The following is a 20,544-nucleotide window of genomic DNA, read 5'->3' as shown; positions in this document are numbered from 1 at the left end:
CTATACACTGACAACTGTGTAGGTGTACAGCATGACATAAACACGGTGCTTTATGTACGCCCAGTTTATGTTTATATTACATATATGCTACCGATACTGTCTATGTATACTACATATGCATACGTGTATACACTAATATTACACAGTATACATGCAGGCTCATCTTAGCACATTAAACTGCATCATATATACCGTGAATATGAGTCTCTCTATAGGTTATTTTACTAAACCGATCTCAAATATGATAGCATTAGCTTTCAGTGAATTGAATTGCAATGCCGTGATGAAAATACAGAGAAAGCAGAAAGCAGCTTTCATTGTTACTATTATGATCCCCCTGTCCCTTTGAATGGGATTTCTATAACGGATCCCATGAATTATCCCCGCTTTAATAGCAGACGCCCGAGTATTAATGCACAGCAGCGGGTTACACAACACGGCAACATAACGCTTCTTCTGTATCCTCATACGTTACAACTACACTACCACTGTACTCAATGCATATTTAATTGATGAGATAGCGAACAGAAAATGTGTCATGGATTAAAAAAATCGATTTCCATTAATGTGTATATTTAGCATCTAAGTCTCTTCTCAAAAGCGATTCCGAATCCCGGTAAGGTGTAGTCGCGGAGGTGATCAGAGCGATTGAATAGCGTGGATTAGACACGACACCACCATCACACACGCAGACAATGAGATGGGAGAGACACTGAGAGCGAGAGACACATACCCCAAGCATATGAGGCATCTCAGCAATGTCTCGGCAGGTGGCTATTGTAATTTTATTTATTATTTAGTTTTTTTTTAAGACTGTTACTGTGTTCCTCCTTCGTAAATGCACACTACAAGTGTGGCTTGCCTCGTCGAGCAACCCAGACAATATCCAGGCTACGTCCTGGCAACGGCAGAACCCAGGGAGATGCCGTGATGGGGGTGGGTAGGGTAAGGGGTAGGGTAGGGTGAGAGTAGGAGGAGGAGGGGTAGGGGATGGGCTAGGGCTTGGTTGGTGGGTGGGAGTTGTGAGCCCACAGCGGTAGCGAGGAGGATGGAGGAGGAGGAAGCAACGCTCAAAGAGCGTGCACAGTATAACAATGCGCAGTATAACAACGCGCAGTATAACAATGCGCAGCATAACAATGCATGGCCGTGAATGCGCGTCATGAATACATCCATGTGCCCGAATTGCACGTGTATTGCGCGTGTGTGTACACTGACTGTACTCTTATGGGGGAGCGGTGGCGCAGTGGTTAGCGCGCTGTGCTCTACAAACCCCGGCGACCCGGGTTCGATTCCCCGCCACGGATGACATCCGCCGAGTGATATCTGAACCGGTCCTGGGCCCCTCGCCCTAGGTCGGCTCGGCCTTAAACGAGTACCTGGTGCCGTGTGTGTAAAAACAATATAAAACCATCAACACTGAGGAGACAAAGGCGGGCTGGGCGTGCTTCTGCCTGCACCACCATGTCGTGAATCGTGCCTGTCTTCCTGCGTGCTTACAGCTGCAATTTTCCAATATGTTGTATCAATATGTTGCATGAATGCTGTAGCGGAGGGGGTCTTTGTATTTGCTAATACAGCACTGCATATGCACGTGCGTGTGCGAATGCGTATTTATGTAATTTAATATAATACGATATTGACATCAATAATAATTATACACGGTAAGCCGTCTAAAGTATAGTATGTTAAAGTACAACGTTGTACACGTGGATGTATAACTTGTCTATATTTGCGGGGAGCGGTAGCGTTGTGAACCCCCCCCCCCCCCCCCCCGGGTTGTCCGAGTTTGATTCCCTGCCCCGGCCTAACGTCAGTGGCAAGCGACATCGAATAAAGCCGGCCTTGGGCACCCATATTCACGCCCCAAATTATAATCGTGGTGAAGTATGGTAAAATAATCCCCGTGACAGACACGGAGTTGGGGGGTGGGAGGGCTTATTCCATGAGGGATTTGACAAAGGCCTGTACGTTATTAGTATCACTGCATTATTGCAAAGCATTAACTTTATAACAAGGTGTGGGACCATTGGCACAATTTGTGAACAGCAATATTAATACAATTAAGACATACACTGCAGCATCTATATCAGTAACGTATGAAATTGTAAAATCCGAATATTATTCAGGTATGATATCTACACAGCATTATAATGTAGAGCTAAAGTAGGACTCCAAAATAAAATATATATAAAACCCGCGCTCCAATAATCCGCGAAATTTTGCAAAATCGTGGATTGCCTGCGGGTTCGCGGCTCCTGAAAAAAAAACGCGGCACACCGCGTCGAAGCAAAAATTTCCCCGCGAATTAGGGGACTACCCTCTGAGGTGCACCTCGGATTACGGGACCCGCGATATGCCAATACCCCCGCCCCCCTTCACCCCTCCCTCCACCCCATATCACCGCGGATTATTGGATTATTGTGGTTGTGCTGTACATGTAATGTATATCCATGTGCATATTAGCAATCAGAATTTTTCTTTTGCAGATGCTTAGTATTTCTATAATCTGGGTGACCACCATGCATAACAGGTGTTGCGGGCTGCGGGAGCCACGTTGTGCGAAGGGCTGGTCGTGCAGCACAATCTATTTTAAATTACTGCCCTGTGCTGCTGTGCTCCCATGTTGATGCTTCCACCAATCCGCACTGATCCGTGTGGTGAAGTATGGTCAAAAAACCCTCACGGCGGTGTGGGAAGCCACTCGTCTAACAGTGGATTGGAAAATGGTTTCATATATGTATATATATCTTACAATATCATGACTTATTCTCGGGTAGACAGAATAAGTACCTATTTTATAGAAATCAACAGGGGGTGGCTCAACGGCCAAAAAACACCCAGGCCCTGTCATAGCAATGTGGAATGCTTGATATTGGCTCGAGACTGCCAGCAGAACATTATAGATGCTTCACACCACAATTGGGCAAGAGAGATGTTGACGCACGAGGCATTGTTGTCATCATGAAAGGTCAGTTTCATAATTGGATTTGGCAATCTGTCTGCATTTCTCGGAATTGCTGTCTGTTCCTTCAGGTGTGAACGCGCTTGGATAGTTGCCACTGTACTCATCGAGTGGGATCCCTTTGGCTCCAAATTACCATGGGCGGACCGCCTGATTAGTGCGTGTTGAAGGTGGTGATGATTTTAAAAATTACAGTGAAGGTGAAGATGGTGATGAAGGGTTGTGGTTAAGGCTGAGGTGATGATGGTGCCTGCATGATGTGTGAGGTGAGTGTGACGTGTGCATGATGAGGGTGTGTGTGGGGAATTGGTGGCAAAGTTGTTAGTGCACTGAGCTATGAGCCCTGTGACCTGAGTTTGATTTCCTGCCATGGCTGACATCAATGGCGAGTAAACAGGAATTGACCACACTTTTTCTGAACTATCCGTGGGCCTTCGCTAGGTCGACGTAGATTTAAATTCACAGATGTCCTCCTGAAGGATTCGCAGATGTAAAGTAGGACATCTGTGAAACCTACTGGACATCTGTGCAAAGGAGCTTCATAGCTCATCAGATTTCTCCAGTCTAAATAAAGATTCTGATTTTATTTAAATGAATACCTGGCAGTGTATAAACAGCAACATTGGGGAGCAAAACCAGGTAAAAGGTGCTAGCCATACCACCCCCTCATATGCCGTGCAGGCCTTAATAGGTGCTCGCTAATAGCTCTATATGGGGTGTCTTCGTCTTTTGGCATGAAAGAGCAATTAACAAAATTTCAGATCTAGGGCTTTGAATCAGTCACAGAGCAGTATGAACCAATATTACCCAAACAGCACTTGGATTTTCCACGTCAATATGAATGTTGTTATTTACGTCACAATTTTATTGCGGTAGTGCGAGGTGACACTTCGAGAGACAAAGAATATCCATTGGGAATTCGCACAGCAAGCAGTGCACTACCACGTGTCAGAAAATGACCATCGACAACAGAGAACTATATTGTCTGTTCAGTAATTTCTATAATATCATTATGTTATGAAACCTCCTTTGCCAGTAGCAAGATATAGTAATAGGTTTTTACCCTTTTATCTGGCACCAAAACTGACACCTTTATACAAGAGATCATGTTTGCAATAACCACAACACAAGCAGTCAAAAATGCAAACAAAAAGAGACAACTCTGTTAATTATATGCACCGTCTTTGAAATTGATTGGTCCACACCCGAGACGGCTTTTCTTGTCTCCACTATATCTTGCTACTGGCAAAGGAGATCTCATAATGTAAATGCTTACCCCGAACTCTCAATACTCTGATAGTGCGCTGTTTTTTAGTTGTACGCCTTTTGGCGTCATCTGGTCCAACACCAGTGGAGACAAGAAAAGCCGTCTCGGGTGTGGGCCAATCAATTTCAAGGACAGTGCATATAATTAACAGAGTTGTCTTTTTTGTTTGCATTTTTGACTGCTTGTGTTGTGGTTATTGCAAACATGAACCCTTGTATAAAGGTGTCAGTTTTGGTGTCAGATAAAAGGGTAAAAACCTATTACTATTACAATATCATTATGCTTTAAGGTATGCTTTAAGCAGTAAACCATTTGTAATAATGTTTACAATAAAGGTCTGTTACGCATTGCTTTGTTATGCAGCCACAATTCGTGTGGCTAATTGAAAAAAAATCGCTCTTTGAAAATTGAATTACAATCTTGATTTGAAGCTTTCGTGACAAGTCACGTAGGTAGAAAATTAATAGATCACGACGTTTCGATCGCAACACAAGCAACCGTCATCAGGTGAGACAAACACAGCAGGAGAACTGCTGACGCAGGATTATAACCAAGAAGCGGGCATCACTGCCTTTCTAAGCCAGGCCAATGAATGCGCACTTGAATTAATATTAGTATCATCAGCCATGATATATCCACTGCTGGATGAGGGCCTCCCTAAGCCTTCGCCATTCCTCACAGTCTCTCAATTAGATTTGCCACCTGTTTGGGTTTGACGCAGACAGTCTAGAAATTGTCGTCTGTGTGTCGAGTGGCAGGATTTGATTCGTACCAGAGATCTAGTGCCGGTGTTTGCTGTGTTGAATTGTATTACGGTGCACCGCATTGCTAGGATAGACCTCGTGCCGGCTGAGAAATACGTCTGGGTTTGGTGTGTTAGGAAAGGTAGTAACCCCACTCTCGCTACAATAATCTATCGGGCGGAACGGAGCTAATTCCATCGCTCCATCTCCATGGTGGGTAACGTCTCAGACCTGTTTTTCCTCCTTTTGCTGTCACTCCATCGTTAACCTCGACCATCCGTCATCATGCCTTCGTGAACACATTCCGCCCAAAGGCACTATTCACAATACTCACGATAAAAAAATGAGATCGGTGTGTCCTAAAAAAAAAGCAAGATGGACAGATATACCACGTCGCAGAAAATGTGAGAGAAAAAAATCTGAACAGGAAAATAAAAATCGTACTTCAAAGCTCGAAAACATGAACAAGCATTGTCCTACTTGTTAAATGGAACTCCACTTTCCAGACAGCCCCGATTTTCGACTGTACTATGCAGTCACTATTATAGAATTGGTTTGTGCGCTTGACATTTTCAGTGGTGTTCATTTAACATGCATTGATTTTTGTCTATATAATATTGCAGTATACAATGTAATATGAATCGTATTGAAATTCGCGACTACATTGCTGGATATTTCGATTGTTTGTAAATGGTATAAAATGTGGCCTTCATAGAAAAAACGAGGCTTTGTTAAGAAAATAGTTATGTTGTGCTGAGTAAGTCGATGAGACGTAAAACCACGTTACTTCAGATGGTCGTCCTGTTAAGAAAATATTTTCCACTGTGGGAATGTGGAATTTTTGCAACTGGCCCTGGACCAACCTACAGAGTTTAGTGCCACTCACCATTGCCGCTTTGGGCAAGGGGACATTGCCTTTACTTGACTCATGAAAGTGTAGTGAGTCCAACCGAGTCGCAGACGTTGTCTTGCGAGCAACACTATTTATTACTCAACACAACATAACGTAACCTACACTCGGGTGTTGAATCCCATCTAACCACGCTACGGCAGAACTAGACACGGTCCCGCTATCCCGGTCCGGACCACGAGCTGGGTCCTGGACCGCGTGGCTAGAGGCTTCTTCAACCCAACGTGGCTCTTCTTCACCAACAACCCGAAGAACCCCTAGCCCCTCACAGGGCCCCCGTTATATTGGCCAAGGCTGGGGCTGGCTGCGCCCCTCGCCCCGCCCACCTTCCAGGTCTCTCGAGCTCTTTCCCGAAGGCTCCCGAGAACTCCTTTATACCACGTGACCGCCCAGCGGCCCCCGTCCACCGGTGGCCCCCCTCCAATATCATCCGGTCACGTGTCGGCAGGTCAACCAGCGTATCATGCCCCAACGTAACCCTGGCTGGCTGACGTTCTCTCTTGCTCCCTCACCGTGAGCCCGCACCGCACACCGTACGTGGTGCCTCTGCGCTAACCAGCGCTCACCCAAGCACCGCTAGGGCTGGTACTACGCCCAGTAACCGGGCTGCACATAATGATTACAGTATCCGCCGTGGGCTCGCAAGGCCGGCACCACACAGTAACATTCACAGTCACTGCATCAGCATCGTTGAGTCTCAAGCCATGTGTTTTTTTTTTTCTTCAGGAGGAGGGCAGTGCATTGAGATGTTTGGCATGTTTCCATATTAATAATAAAAAAGCAACTCTAATTTATAACCCGTTGTCAATCCAATGCTGGATCAGAGCCTTCCTGGCCCGTTTTGGGCACTGCTGGACATCAGTGAAACCGAGCTTCGTAGCTCATCGGATTGCTCCAGGATCAATACAGAGTCTGATGCTGGGTATTTTTTTTTTATTGCACATCACTACATTGGTCATTGGGTGTTGGTGAACGTGGAGGGGCGAAGACTCAGGACCGGTTCAGATATCACTTCTCTGCTGATGTTAGTCGCGGCCGGTAACATAACTCAGGTGACCAGCAGGTTCATAGTGCAGTGCAGTATCCTGAGGCTATAAAATAAATATGTTTTATTTTACCAGGTATGGCTCACTGAAGCTACGTAGCTCTTTTTCAGAAGCGAGCTGGCCACAAATGAAACCTCAACGAAGTGGCTTATCACGTGCAAATGTACAGCCAAATACTATAAACGCCCAATGCTTTTTCTAAATGTGGAGGGGGAAACCGGAGAACCCGGAGAAAAGATCCACACGACCACGAGGAGAGAGACACGCACATTCGCAATATACAGCAGCAGCAGCAGCAGGCAACAGGGTCGGGATCGAAACCCACGACCTCCTGCATACCAGGCGAGGCAGTCAACATCTGGCACAACACTGACCCGCAACGGTTTGCGCGTTTTATTCGGAAGCTCCCCGTTGGGGTGTTCTGAATTTCCCTCCACCACATCGACATCCGCGGCGATGTTTGACCTCGTGCCATTGGCACCCCCCCCCCAACCCCTACGCCTCGCGACACAGTGGCTGGGGCTGCGTATCCGCAGTGGAAATTACGAGATGGGAAAAAAAAAATGAATCCCAACTGTGTTGCTATGATACGGCGTCAACGAGAAGAGGAAGAAGAGAGAAGGGGGCATGGGACGATGGCGGAAACGACTGCTCGCCCCGGTTCGTGTGTGCGCCACGAGTTAGCGCCTGATGTTTTTTCAACAACCAAAACATTTCGTTACTTGACGCACGTTTAAAGGAGTAACGTTTTGCACGTAGTTGTAACGTTTTGCCCGTGTGCGTGCGTGTGCGCGTGCCGCCGCGATGATGAACTGTGAGCCATTCTTTCATGTTGTGCAGTGCTGTAAAGCCAGTTGAATGACTATCAGCCCAGACGGGTGGATGTGATGCTGTTGAGCCAGACGATACAATACTGTACTTTATGTATCGCTGTCAACCCATACGGTTTACCCAATATTCTTGTACAGGGAGATTGAGTTTTGAGGTCCATACGGCGTACAGCCGTTTCAATGCGGGCAAAAGCATGTTTGTTGTCTTATTTGTTTGTGTTTCTCCCTTGTGAAGGGACTTTGTGAGATGAACGTTGAGATTTATAAGGGCACGGGGTGACCAATGGGGTCTGAATTGGTCTGTAATAAGCTAGGTACTGATAAGGGGTTATGTTTAAGCTGTATCTACTAAGCGTAAACATGTCTTGGCGACCTATTCACTTATTCACTTGTGCGATTATTGTTGTTTTCTTTTACCATCATCATATGCGGCCGTGTTTAGTGACCTTTGATCATTTCAAATAGAAGGCACTCCCAATGCCGTGACGGTCACGGCGGGAATGTTTGACCATACTTCACCATACTGGTCAGCGTAGGTGTTTTGTTGTTGTTGTTGCTCTTGAAGAGGGCTTTACCATGAACCAGTTCATGACTCAACCGCTGACATTTGCCGTGGGCCTAGGATTGAACTCAGGTCACCCACCGGTTGCACTCAACACGGGCGCTCCTCCACCGCCCACTTGGATTTAAATGCCCATAATGCTTGTCCTACCCCCCCCACACCTCCGATTAGCACGGTTGGCTACGTGCAAGGCGAAATAAGTTCAACATACGTATCAGTTTATTGTTTGTAATTTAATTATTTTTTATATTCATCCAGAAGAGCCACGCTGCGTCGTAGGAATTTTTTTTCAGGAGGTTCTTTTGCATTGTGTTATTATTTATGTAAACAATATATTTTTTAAGTTGTTTATACGCCCGGAGAAATCCCCACGTGCGCGAGGGTGCCACGGCAGATGGAAGCAGACGGCGGTCAGGCCAACTTGCTGTACTGCCTTCTCGTGGCACGCCAGGGGCGTATGGCATCTCGACGCCCACGGGGGAAGGAATTTTTCACAGCTTCTGCTTGTCATCCAGCAACTCTCGCTGCTGCCGCCTCCACAGTGCCGGATCACAGGCGTGCACCACCACTTTTATGATATCTATTTTTTGTTTGTTTTTTTACAAGCAAAATTAATATACTTTTTTTTAAAAGAGTGGATTGATGGGGTCAGTAGCTTGGGCTAATGCAGGTACAGTACAACACAGCAGCAGCAGCAGCAGCCAATCCATACAAATTATACAGTTACTCTGATCATGGTGCTGTTATTTCTGATGTCGAACACGTGCATACAATTGTAAAGTGCGCATACGATACATGTACAGCCCTTCTCAAACCACTGCTGGATGACGGTGTCACCACTCCATGTGTGTGACGGGGAGGCTGTATCGTCCGACTTCACCATGGTGGTGCGGTTAGTATGGATTTGTACATACATAGCATGTAGGCATATACAAACAGCACAACCATGGATGTTGCTGCACTGCCCACTGCTGCCCATCGCGTAGGGCCCTAGCCACCTGTGGTAACCTTCTTGGTCGCCCATTCGAACACTATCCAGGCCTGAAACCGCTTAGCTTTCGAGATCTGACAAAGATTGGGTGCATTCATTGCAATTTGGTAAATTAAATGAATATACATTACACGTTGAATTGCATTGGAATGACATTGAAAACATTACGTTTCCATAACTTCTAGAAATAAACGTAAGTAATCGGTAATCTGAGACGAATACAATTTCTTAAGTATCTCTCCCCACTCCTGTCTCTCCACTCTATTGGGCACGTCCATTTCGCTTATAAGGTCCGTCTACCGCCTGCCAATCCACTCGCACATCAACAGCAAAATTGCTGTGACCGTCTTAGAAATCCTTCTTATCTTGGCCCCTTGATCTCATCTCTCTGTAGCGCCCCCCCCCACCCCTGTTTTTTTATCTCTCCCAGCTCTACTCCATCAAACTCCAAACAACCCCTCTATGAGACGTGAGTCTCTCCGTCCCCGTGTCCTCTGTCTGCTTCACCGAACGTCGCAAGTGACTTCGTCGGTTCGGTTGATTAATCGGCTGAAATTTGCGATCGCCTAATTTTGTTTGCGATCGCTTATCCCCCCCACATCCTGCCTCCCGAAGGCGGGAAACCCCACTACAAGCCATGCCCGGCGTGACGCGGCTGATAATGCCGATGACATCCCCAAGCCCCGCCCATCACCTTCCGTCCAGCGGCACACGTGGCAACACATGTGAGACCTTTGTCGCAACTATTTTGTTGCTGTTCGATTTTGTCATCGAACCCAATGATCGGAAGAGTAATCAATTGCTTAAAGTAATCCGATAACCCAGCTCTAGAATAGAGGCAACCTTCCATGTGTCTATCCTTGGCTACTAACTCCTATCTGTGTGTTAGGTCCAGACTGTCACTCATTGCCTTTGGAGATGCGGCTGGTGAGAAGGTTAATTGCAGGAGGAGGGAAATGCCACGGTAGCCCACAGAATGCAGTCCAGCAAGCACATTGCTGAGCCTGCGCGGAGTTTTGAATGCGATTCCGTTGCAAGTGCGGCTTTCCGACCATGCTCAACCATTCAGGAATGGACCCAGAATTCTCATCAAGGCCCTTGCGAAAAAAGTAGTAGACACAATAATTGATCATCATCATCATCAGCCATCAGCCATCATGGTCAATCCACTGACACCACGGGTTAATCCACCGCTGTCAGTGTCAGAACACGATGCTGAGAGCACAATCAGGATACGCGCACATTTAGTGAAAAGCCAAATCAAGGCTGTCTCGTTGTGATTCAAGGCGCACTGAGCACAGAGCCACTGGACAGGATTGATAGCGTTGCGGTTTGAGAGTAATGGACGTGACGTTTTCATGCAAAAGTGATAATTACTCGCACGGGGGTTAGAAAAACGACCTCAATTCTACCCTAATTGTTTAGCTGTTCACTTCTTGCGACGTTACATCACTGTCTCCGCTGCCCATGACCCCGGCAGTAATTTGCCGCCCGAGGCCTCGACGCGTACCTGCAAATGATGCCCTTGGAGGTGGGGATGGTGATGGAAATGGGGGCCTGTGTGAGAAACTCATCGGTGGGGTCATTCCTCTCGGAGGCAGTACAGCAAGTGGGTACTTTCGTTTTAATTAGCTGTCCAGTTAGATGGTCGTGTAGTTAAGAGTGCTAGACTAGCCATAGAAATGCTGTGGACTCACTGCTCGGGGATTGATGAGTCAATACGTATCGCTTCTCTGATGAGTGTGTTTGCACTGCTTTGTTGTTCAGCATGATGTGCATTCCTCCGGGCGATTAGAATGAGTACCACTTTGTGGGAAATGAAGAGTGGGCATTCGAAGAAAATATCGGTTCCCATCATCGGAATGTGGATTTTTCAGAAACCGATGCGGGCCAGCGTGCAGCGAACAAGAAAGTCTTGCAGAGAACACGACACAGACAGAGACTCGAGGTTTATTATTCCAAGTCAGGTCAAGTGCAGGAAGCTGCGGGATATTTAGGACCGGGTGTAGGCGACGGCGATGAAGGATAATGCTGGAAGGTTCGAGGGGGAAGAGGAAGACCAACAAACGGACCGGGTGCCAAGCATCAACCGCTGGATGGGATGGAAGGCGTCTCGGCTGAGAGACACGGCGGCGGACGGAGAGACGTGGAGAGGGCACTGCAAGGCGACGCCTGCGGAGGAAATCATCACGCCCAAATTGGCCCAAAAGGGCGAGAAGAAGTAGCAGATTAGGGTCCAAAATAGAGGTTTTTGGGTTAGATCACGCAAATATAAATGTGTCGTTAAACCCGCCACCACCCGACACAGACAATGATTAAGGTTTGTCACGTAAATAAAACATGCAAGTTTGTTACTAGTCCAGCACACCGGTGTATTTGAGAGTAAAACCCACGATATTTACAAATCGAGTACGACGTTTTGCCAGTAATTGAAACCAGCATCATCAGGCGGACAGTGAGAGTTGCGGATAAATCCTCCTGTTTCGGTCTTAAATATTAAGGTCCCCAGATTAGGGTGTCCAGTTGATGCCGTCACCCTAATCATTGCTCATTCTAGCAGGGAGATACATTTACTGTTGACTATCTGTGCATATCAGAGTTGAAGTGTTATCTGCTTGGCTTTTCTCGCGGGCACTGCAGCACATTTTAACGGGCAAATATATTTCGGGGAAAAAAATGTTGGCCAAATATACGAATTTTTTTTGCTCCAAATGGCATCCAAATGCAAACGCAATCTAAACACGATGTACAGAAACAGCGGTCATAACGACTTATTAGAGAGATGCAAGGCAGTCAAAGGCAAATTGGAAAACTGGTTAGGTCAAGAACACGGATTTGTACAGAAGCAAGAGAGTCGAGAGCACGGATGGCTGGTGGGGTGGTAGAGAGTTCCAGCAGAACGAGCGACCCCCCCTCCTCCTCCACCGAGTGAAGAACCCTTCTGCAGAACGGGCTGGAGAATAAAAGTGAGACGTTATAGGTGAACAAAGCAATTATTATTTTATTGCTATTTGTGCAATATAAGGGGGCCCCGGTCAAAAAAGCGACATTATATCAAATTGTTTGACCCCACCCGTAACCCTGCCAAATTTGCCCTTCCTATTCTCGACTTTCACCTTTCAATATTGAGCCCTAGCCTAATGTGACAGCGCTGCCCGGTTCTTGTTGTTGTTTGTTTTTTAAATCAGTAGTGACCTTCTCAATTCTGTTATATAAATCGCTTTAGCAAAAACAACAACTCCGAGGTGGATGATGATGATGATGATGGGCTTCAGGGGGGTTAATGGTTCGGCGTGTCGCTTTCAAAAGTTCCGTGCAGCCGCCGCCGTCGTCGTCGTCGTCATCGCCATCGTCGTGATGGCCGCCGTCGTCGTCGCCATCGTCTTTGTCGTCATCGCCGCCGCCGTCGTCGTGATGGCCACCATCATCGTTGTCGTCACCGTCGTCGTTGTCATTGTCGTCGTCACCGTTGTTGTCGTCACCATCGTCGTTTTCATTGTCGTCGTCACCGTCATTGTCGTCATCGTCACCATCGTCGTTGTCGTCGTCACCGTCGTCATTGTCGTCATTGTCGTTGTCGTCACCGTCATTGTCGTCATCGTCACCATCGTCATTGTCGTCGTCACCGTCGTCATTGTCGTCATTGTCGTTGTCGTCACCGTCATTGTCGTCATCGTCACCATCGTCATTGTCGTCGTCACCGTCGTCGTTGTCATTGTCGTCGTCACCGTCATTGTCGTCATCGTCACCATCGTCGTTGTCGTCGTCACCGTCGTTGTCGTCATCGTCACCATCGTCGTTGTCGTCGTCACCGTCGTCGTTGTCATTGTCGTCACCATCGTCGTTGTCGTCGTCATCGTCGTCGTTGTCGTCGTCACAGTCATTGTCGTCATCGTCGTCGTCACCGTCGTCGTTGTCATCGTCACCGTTGTCGTCATCGTCGTCGTCACGCTTGTCGTCATCACCGTCGTCATTGTCGTCGTCGTCGCCATCGTTGGGGGACTGGAGGTCTGCGCGACACACGAGGAGGTGGGGGGCCAACACCGCGCCCGGCCGCCTTTGTCTCCCGACTGGCGATGTTTATACACCGCACCAGGTACTCAATTGAGGCTGAGTCAGCCCAGGACCGGTTCAGATAATCGTCACCGGTTTTGGTGGCTGTGAATGGTGGAAATCGAACTCGGGACGCTGGTTTCGTAGCGCAGCGCACTAACCGCTACACTACTGCACAGGTGTGTGCACGCACACATGTACAAGTTTACACACGCACACAGAGTATACAAGCAATAAGAGTGGCCAAATGCCTTGAAGTGGCAGCACTTGTGCCAGGTTACGTGCACTTTTGAGACCATGTAGAGTGGAGAAGGGTCACTACCAGGTCTCAGGAGAGTCCTATGTATGACGGGGTTAACAGGCTGATGTGTGTCAATGGTTGTGTTGGTGCTTGCTGAAAGTACCGTGTGTGTGCGCGTGTTTTTTACACATTACGGTATCCCGTAATTGCGTTTGTTCACCTACACAAGAATGCCTCAGTCTGTCCCATGACCGCATGCCGATGCACTTTGTAAATCCACGAAACCTTCAAGCCCACCTAGCCTGGCACAGGCACCGCGGTGTGACGTATAGCAACACGCACAGCAGGCCGTGCAATGACACCTCAACGAGAGGAACAACAACAACTCGTTTAAATAAATAACATAAATAGTTGGTAATAAACGGGAGTGATTAAACATTTCTTATTTATCGACTTATTTATTTAATTGCAGTGAAATTTGCGGGATTTTTTTTTTAAATGTAAACAATTCGTGCACTTTCCCCCCCGTACAGAACGCTTTGAGCCTATTTTCGAATTTCCTAATTTTCGCAGGTCAGCCTTGCTTAGCAGGTCAGCGTTGCTGTCCTGCTAAGCTTTTCCTATCCCCCTTGACATGTTTGCATCAGACCTCGTTCCTTCCTTCAGCCCTTCCAATTGCGCTCTGCCTGCCCTGTCGCTCTCCCAGCCACCACTGTGCTTCTTGCCCCCACTGCCCTAATTAAATCCCCCAAACCCCCAAACCCCTCCCCCTCAATCTTCTTGCCCCAGAACATTAGGGAACACGTCGGCTGCGTTCACATCCTGAAGCACGTTTCCCTGATGCGCGATGCTGATTTTTATATATATGTAAAATTCGAAATCATTATTTTGCTCACAAATGCATTTTTGTTTGTTTGCTAAAGGTGGACGTACCGACATACGTGAAGGCAATCCCATGATATTATCATGTCTAGAGCCCCTGACTGAGCAGTGCTCATCCCCAAAGCCAGGGCTATCCAATCACGTCAGTAATCGATCACTCTGCCGATTATCGGTTTGATTACTCGACTAATTGGATAACACAAAGCCAGCGGGGGGGGGGGGGGCGGAAATAAAAACGGTCTCGTGTGTGGCGTTGGAGGGGATGTGATGGACGAGACTTGGTGATGTCGTGAGATCACTGCGCTGTTTGGAAGACCGGGATGTCGGGGCATCCACCTTTTGTTTTGAAAGGGTCCCCAATAACACAATCGCAGTAAAAGTATCTGATTGCAACTTCTAGTTTTATTTGGTCGACTTGATGGGCTTCATCGATTCATCATCCCAGCTCCGATCGTCTCAATTGGCAGTCCTCAGCCAATGGTTTATAATCCTCTGGTGGCCGTAAGGGGCGCCACGGTGGTGAGATATTAACTACATCGCCTGGTCGCCTGGTGTGCAGGAAGTTCGTGGGTTCGATCCCAACCCTGACACCTCTATCATTGGAGTTTATACTCTTTGGTTCTATTCGGTAAAGTCACGTAAAAGTATAAAACAACAAAAATTTTAAAAAAATTCACGACGTTTCGGCCACAACACAAGTGGCCTTCATCAGGTGAAGGGACCAGACTGTCCTCGAGGACAGTCTGTCTCGAGGACAGTCTGGTCCCTTCACCTGATGAAGGCCACTTGCGTTGTGGCCGAAACGTCGTGATTTTTTATTTTTTTGTTGTTTTATACTTTTACGTGACTTTACCGAATGGAACCAAAGAGTATGGATCCTTGCAGTCACAAAAGATTCAAATCTATAATTAATTGGAGTTTGCATGTCTCTCTCCCCATGGTCGCATGCATTTTTCTCCCGGTCCTCCGGTTTTTCCCTCCCCATTTAGAATCGACTTGCGTTTAGAGTATTTGGCTGCTGTGCATTTCCACGCGATGATAAGCCACTCCGTTAAGCTATCATTTGCGGCCAGGTCGCTTCTGAAAGAGAGCTATATACAGCTCAGTGGGCCTTACCGGGTAAAATAAAAAAAAAGAAATAGTTTAGTTTTAGTTTTACATCATAGTTAACACGTCGGAGAGCTTCAAACAACCCATTCTGCTTTCAGAATTTCCCAGCGGGGAGTGGAGAGGAGTTGGCGTAGGATCGGTGGGCAACGTGAGCCGGCTGCAGGTCGCTCCTCCAGATCACGTCGGCCCCACCAAGAGGGGACACCTCGTCTTCAACGCGGCCTTCGAAAGCGGTTAGTCGAGCAGCAACGGCAACAACGACACTGGCCCGCAGTAGTGTAACACGTTGTAGGGATTTCACGACCAATATTATCCAGATATAAAAGAGGGAAAATTCGTGATTATGTGTAGTCCGTTAAAAATGTTTAGCGTACTTCCCGACATGCAATAAACTTGAAATTTGCCGTGTGGGTACTTTCCAGACTGTGCACCATGCAAAAATTATAATAAATCGACTTTTATATTTTATGGGTGGGGGGGGGGCAATAATGCAGATATGTTGCACGGCAAGTGAGCTGTGACGTCACATCTGTCATGTGACCCGTGTGCGGAAGCGTAACGGAGTGTGCCTGCTGATGGCGGGTAAAGTGAAATAGAAATGTGTTGCAGGTCTAAGGCGTTCTTCGCGCAGCATTGCTTTATGATTTCAGTCGTTTACTGCCGTACGCAGCCTGAAAGTTGTGTGTGTGTCTGCAGCAAGCGCGTGTATGTGTACCTATGGACGCGCGTGTGTGTGTGGGGAGCGGTAGTGTAGTGGTTAGCGCGCTGTGCGTGTGTGTGTGTGGGGGGAGCGGTAGTGTAGTGGTCAGCGCGCTGTGTGTGGAGGGGGGAGCGGTAGTGTAGTGGTCAGCGCGCTGTGTGTGTGGGGGGGGAGGAGCGGTAGTGTAGTGGTTAGCGCGCTGTGTGTGTGTGTGGGGAGCGGTAGTGTAGTGGTTAGCGCGCTGTCTGTGTGTGTGTGGGGGGAGCGGTAGTGTAGTGGTTAGCGCGCTGTCTGTGTTTGTCTGTGTGTGTGTGGGGGGGGGGAGCGGTAGTGCAGTGGTTAGCGCGCTGTCTGTGTGTGTGTCTGTGTGTGTGTGGGGGGAGCGGTAGTGTAGTGGTTAGCGCGCTGTCTGTTTGTGTGTGTGTGTGTGGGGAGCGGCAGTGTAGTGGTTAGCGCGCTGTGTGTCTGTGTGTGTGTGGGGGGAGCGGTAGTGTAGTGGTTAGCGCGCTGCGCTACGAACCCGGCGACCCGAGATCGATTCCCGCTCACGGCCATCACCAGTGACAATTATTTGAACCGCTCCTGGGCCTCCCCTAGGTCGACTCAGCCTCAAACGAGTAACTGGTGTGGTGTGTGAACATCACCACTGGGGAGACAAAGGCGGCCGGGCGTCGTGAATCCAAGTCCCGGACGAAGCCGGGTAGTAAAGCTAGTCCATAATAATGTTTTTGTGGGTTAGATCGTGTGAATGTAAATGTGTCGTTAAACCCGACACCACCGGACACAGTCAATTAGTAAGGTTTGTCACGTAAACAAAACATGCCAATTAGTTACTAGTTCGGCACACCGGTGTGTTGCTCCACATTTATGTATGTGCGGCAAACCATAATTCTGGCTATCGCCTGATGAAGCTGGTTGTAATCACCAGCGAAACGTCGTACTCGTATTGAGAATGTGGGTTTGCTGGGTCGCCGGGTTTGTAGCACAGCACGCTAACCGCTGTGCCACCGCGCACGGACACACAGATAAAGACAAAGATCCCCCACATAGCCTTAACAGACTGTTGGGGTAAGTGCTGTTAGCGAGCACCTATGAAGAACGAGGGGGTGGTGGCCAGCACCACGCCCGGCCGCCTTTGTCTCCCCAGTGGCGATGTTTACACACCGCACCCATACACAGACAATGACACACAAACACACGCTGCTGTCGCCGTCCATATGCACACACGTCAATAATCGCTCATGCAAAAACAAAGACACGCACACACGTGTTAATGCACACGAACACATACAACATGCATGCTATTCCTGCGGTTATAGCGCTCACCTATTGTAAGGTCACAAGTTCAAACCCTCGTCAGGGGTTAACCCACGCCATCATGGCTTAAGATCACGATGAGACAACATAACGGCTTTGTTGGGAAGTCAACATTCGTCCTGGTGTGGAAACACTGGGCCCCACCATGCTACCATGGAATTGCCTTGTCACTGCCTATTACAATTCGAGCACCACCCAACGCTCGTTCGGAGCAGGAGCACACGGTATATCCTCGGACTGACTCGACCACTCCCCGCTGCAGTGCTGCGAATAACAAAAAAAAATCGGGCGTTCCAGCGTCACGTACCGCACCACTGCAGCAGCCTTCACGAGCCGTCGATCATCAGGGCATGACGAGCATCCTCACACGGGCTGTGCCAGCGAGCGGTTGCTCTTTACATCTAGATTGAAAAGTAATTTCTTTATTAGAACCGATTTTCGTGTTTAGTTGGTTGTCCTTCCCCCCCCCCCCCCCCCCCCCCACTTGCACCTCCGATTAGCGCAGTTGGCTACGTAACGGTGCGAAAGAAGTTCAACACACGTTTAACACGTAGTGGGCTTTCGCGACGCAAATATTGTCCGTAATATAGTTTTTTTTGGGGTTAGATCACGTAAATATAATGAGTCCTTAAACCCATCACCACCCAACACAGCCAATTAGTAAGGTTTGTCACGTAAACAAAATATACCAATTAGTTACTAGTACAGCACACCGGTGTGTTGGAGAGCAAACACACAACATTTACATTTCAAGTCCGACGTTTCGCCGGTAATTAAAACCAGCCGAATCAGGCAACAGTCACAATAGTGGCTGTTATATAGACACGCACCTGCCTCTCCCGCCAACCGCCTGTTGTACGCCTTTGTGTCCGTCCGCAGTTGTCGACAGTAGCGGTAACACGTGTGGCTTCGCAGCGACGAGGGCCTTTTGGTTCGGTTTCCCACTCGGGTGCCGCTCTGTGAGGTGGAGTTTTGTATTATTCACCCCCCTCCTCCACTGTTCTGCATGGGTTTCTCACCAGATTCTCCGGTTTCTATAGCCCATAGCTGGAAAAACGCACGCTGTTACTGGTGTTGGCCAAACATCCCCAATGTAGCGGGACCCTCCTAAAAGAGAGTCATCAGACTCGTCTGTGGCTTTCCTGGGTAAATAATTATTACGAGCCTTTTGCCCGTCCACGGACGGGTGAATTTCAGTAAATCTGAAACTTGCAAGCGAAAAGCAGACCGCGACGTGATATTCATTGCATTAATGTGCAATGTGTAAGGGCGCGGTGACACAGACCTATTTTATTGAAAGGTTATAATCCCTTGTTCATCACGACGTCCTTTTTACTTCGATGTCTCAACAGCGTTACAGAGATCACGTGACGTGAGGGTTCTGCCTTTCTAGTGAGGGTTGTCAGTTGACGCCGAGGAGGGGGGAGGAGGCGCCTCGCCCCCCCTCCCCCCATGTGGAGTGACGGCACCTGCTCATGATTATTAATGAGGGGGGTGTCCATTTTGAGGACGTCACCTGTTCATGATTATTAATGAGGGGGGCTGGTCGACGTGGAGTGACATCACGCACGTTACACACTGACATTCTTGGGTAAATCTTGATTTAAATCTTTTGTGACTGCAGGAATTCACACTCTTTGGGTCTTTCAGTAAAGTCACGTAGATAGAAAAATAATCTAATAAAATAATACAATAATGCAAAATCTCATTATTTTTTATTACTTTATTATATTTCTATCTATGTGTCTTTACTGAAAGACCCAAAGAGTATTCTTGGGTATATATAGAAGTTTATTATTATTATGGGTGGCCCTGAGCCGGTCGTGTATCAATGCCATCTTCTTGGGTTACCCGACGTTTAACCACGGGGTGGGTGTTGCGGTGGCGAGATGTTAACTCCCTCGCCTCGTATGCAGGAGGTTGTGGGTCCAATCCCTGATGCCTCTGTCTTTTGAGTTTGCATGTTCTCCCCGGATTTTTCCCCAGGTCCTCCGGTTTTTCCCTCCACATTTAGAAATTAACGTGCGTTTGGAGTGTTTGGCTGCTATACCTTTCCACGTGATGATAAACCGCTTGTGGCCCGGTCGCTTCTGAAAAAGGGCTACATAGCCCAGTGGGGCCTTACCTGGTAAGTTGCGAAAAATAGTTTTAAAAGTTCATAGTTTGTCCACCTCTGGAAATGTAAAAAGTAAAAAAGCCGCATGGTGGTTGAGTCCCCCGCAGCCAATGGCCCTGCGATGAAAAATAAACAGAACATCGATCGTTTATCGGCTGTGCGTGAAGTGCTCCGGACAAGGTTAATAGTTTAGTTTATCCGCAGGAAAACCACCCGGCTTCACAAAACTGGGAGTGGGGGGGGGGGCGCTCACCTTCACAACCCAAGTGAAAAGTTGAGTTGGGTAGATTGCTACGTGTCCTGACCACTGAGCCGCCTGGCAAGATCGTGTATTTATAGCTCGGAGCAAAATTATAATGACAACAACAGTAATAATAATTAACCCTAGCCCAAATGCGGGAAAGAATTGTTCCCTGCAAATTACTCTGTTGGGATTACACACTGCAGCAAGAGCAGCATCGTGCTCCATCCACGGATACTAACCCAGGGCCCTCCTGAAAAAAAATGTCTTGAGACTCGGTGAGGCTTTCCTGGGTAAACAAGCGTAATTAAAACAGAATTAGCGCCTCAAATAGTCAAATGTGTTATTATTTCAATTCATCATGAAATATTTCACCTGGATAAATTCCTTGTGATGCAACGTCTCATTTGTGAGGGGAGTGCGTGTGTCCAGGGGATGTGTTCGCCGTTTACAGTGAGCATTTTATTCCGAAATTCACAGTTTCCTTCAGTTTTAATTATAATGAATATTTGCAGCCCTTTGGCCGAGCTACGGCCGGACGAAGGCCGTCCCATGCCTTGGTGGGGGATT

General features: G+C 47.8%; 2 protein-coding genes across 6 annotated transcripts in view; one reads left to right on the top strand and one right to left on the bottom strand.

Moving 5' to 3' along the window:
• The window catches only part of ELAVL4 (ELAV like RNA binding protein 4), a 194,591-nt gene extending 193,657 nt beyond the window's left edge, over positions 1–934 (bottom strand). For 4 of the 5 annotated variants that reach the window (XM_032966257.2, XM_032966258.2, XM_032966255.2 and 1 more), the window contains exon 1: positions 734–934. In XM_032966257.2, coding sequence (XP_032822148.1) covers positions 734–751 — 18 coding nt within the window. In that variant the 5' untranslated portion in view covers positions 752–934. The remainder of the gene's footprint in view (positions 1–733) is intronic. The other variant, XM_032966256.2, reaches the window with a different exon arrangement.
• Positions 935–6,874: 5,940 nt separating this feature from the next.
• The window catches only part of AGBL4 (AGBL carboxypeptidase 4), a 653,722-nt gene continuing 640,052 nt past the window's right edge, over positions 6,875–20,544 (top strand). Inside the window, exons 1-2 of the mRNA XM_032966253.2 lie at positions 6,875–7,591; positions 15,699–15,833. Coding sequence (XP_032822144.2) covers positions 7,495–7,591; positions 15,699–15,833 — 232 coding nt within the window. The 5' untranslated portion in view covers positions 6,875–7,494. The remainder of the gene's footprint in view (positions 7,592–15,698; positions 15,834–20,544) is intronic.

The sequence above is a fragment of the Petromyzon marinus genome, chromosome 35 (assembly GCF_048934315.1).
Source record: "Petromyzon marinus isolate PM22_M1 ecotype Great Lakes invasive population chromosome 35, UKy_Petmar_22M1.pri1.0, whole genome shotgun sequence".
NCBI lineage: Eukaryota > Metazoa > Chordata > Hyperoartia > Petromyzontiformes > Petromyzontidae > Petromyzon > Petromyzon marinus.
This window is presented reverse-complemented; position numbering and strand designations above follow the sequence as displayed.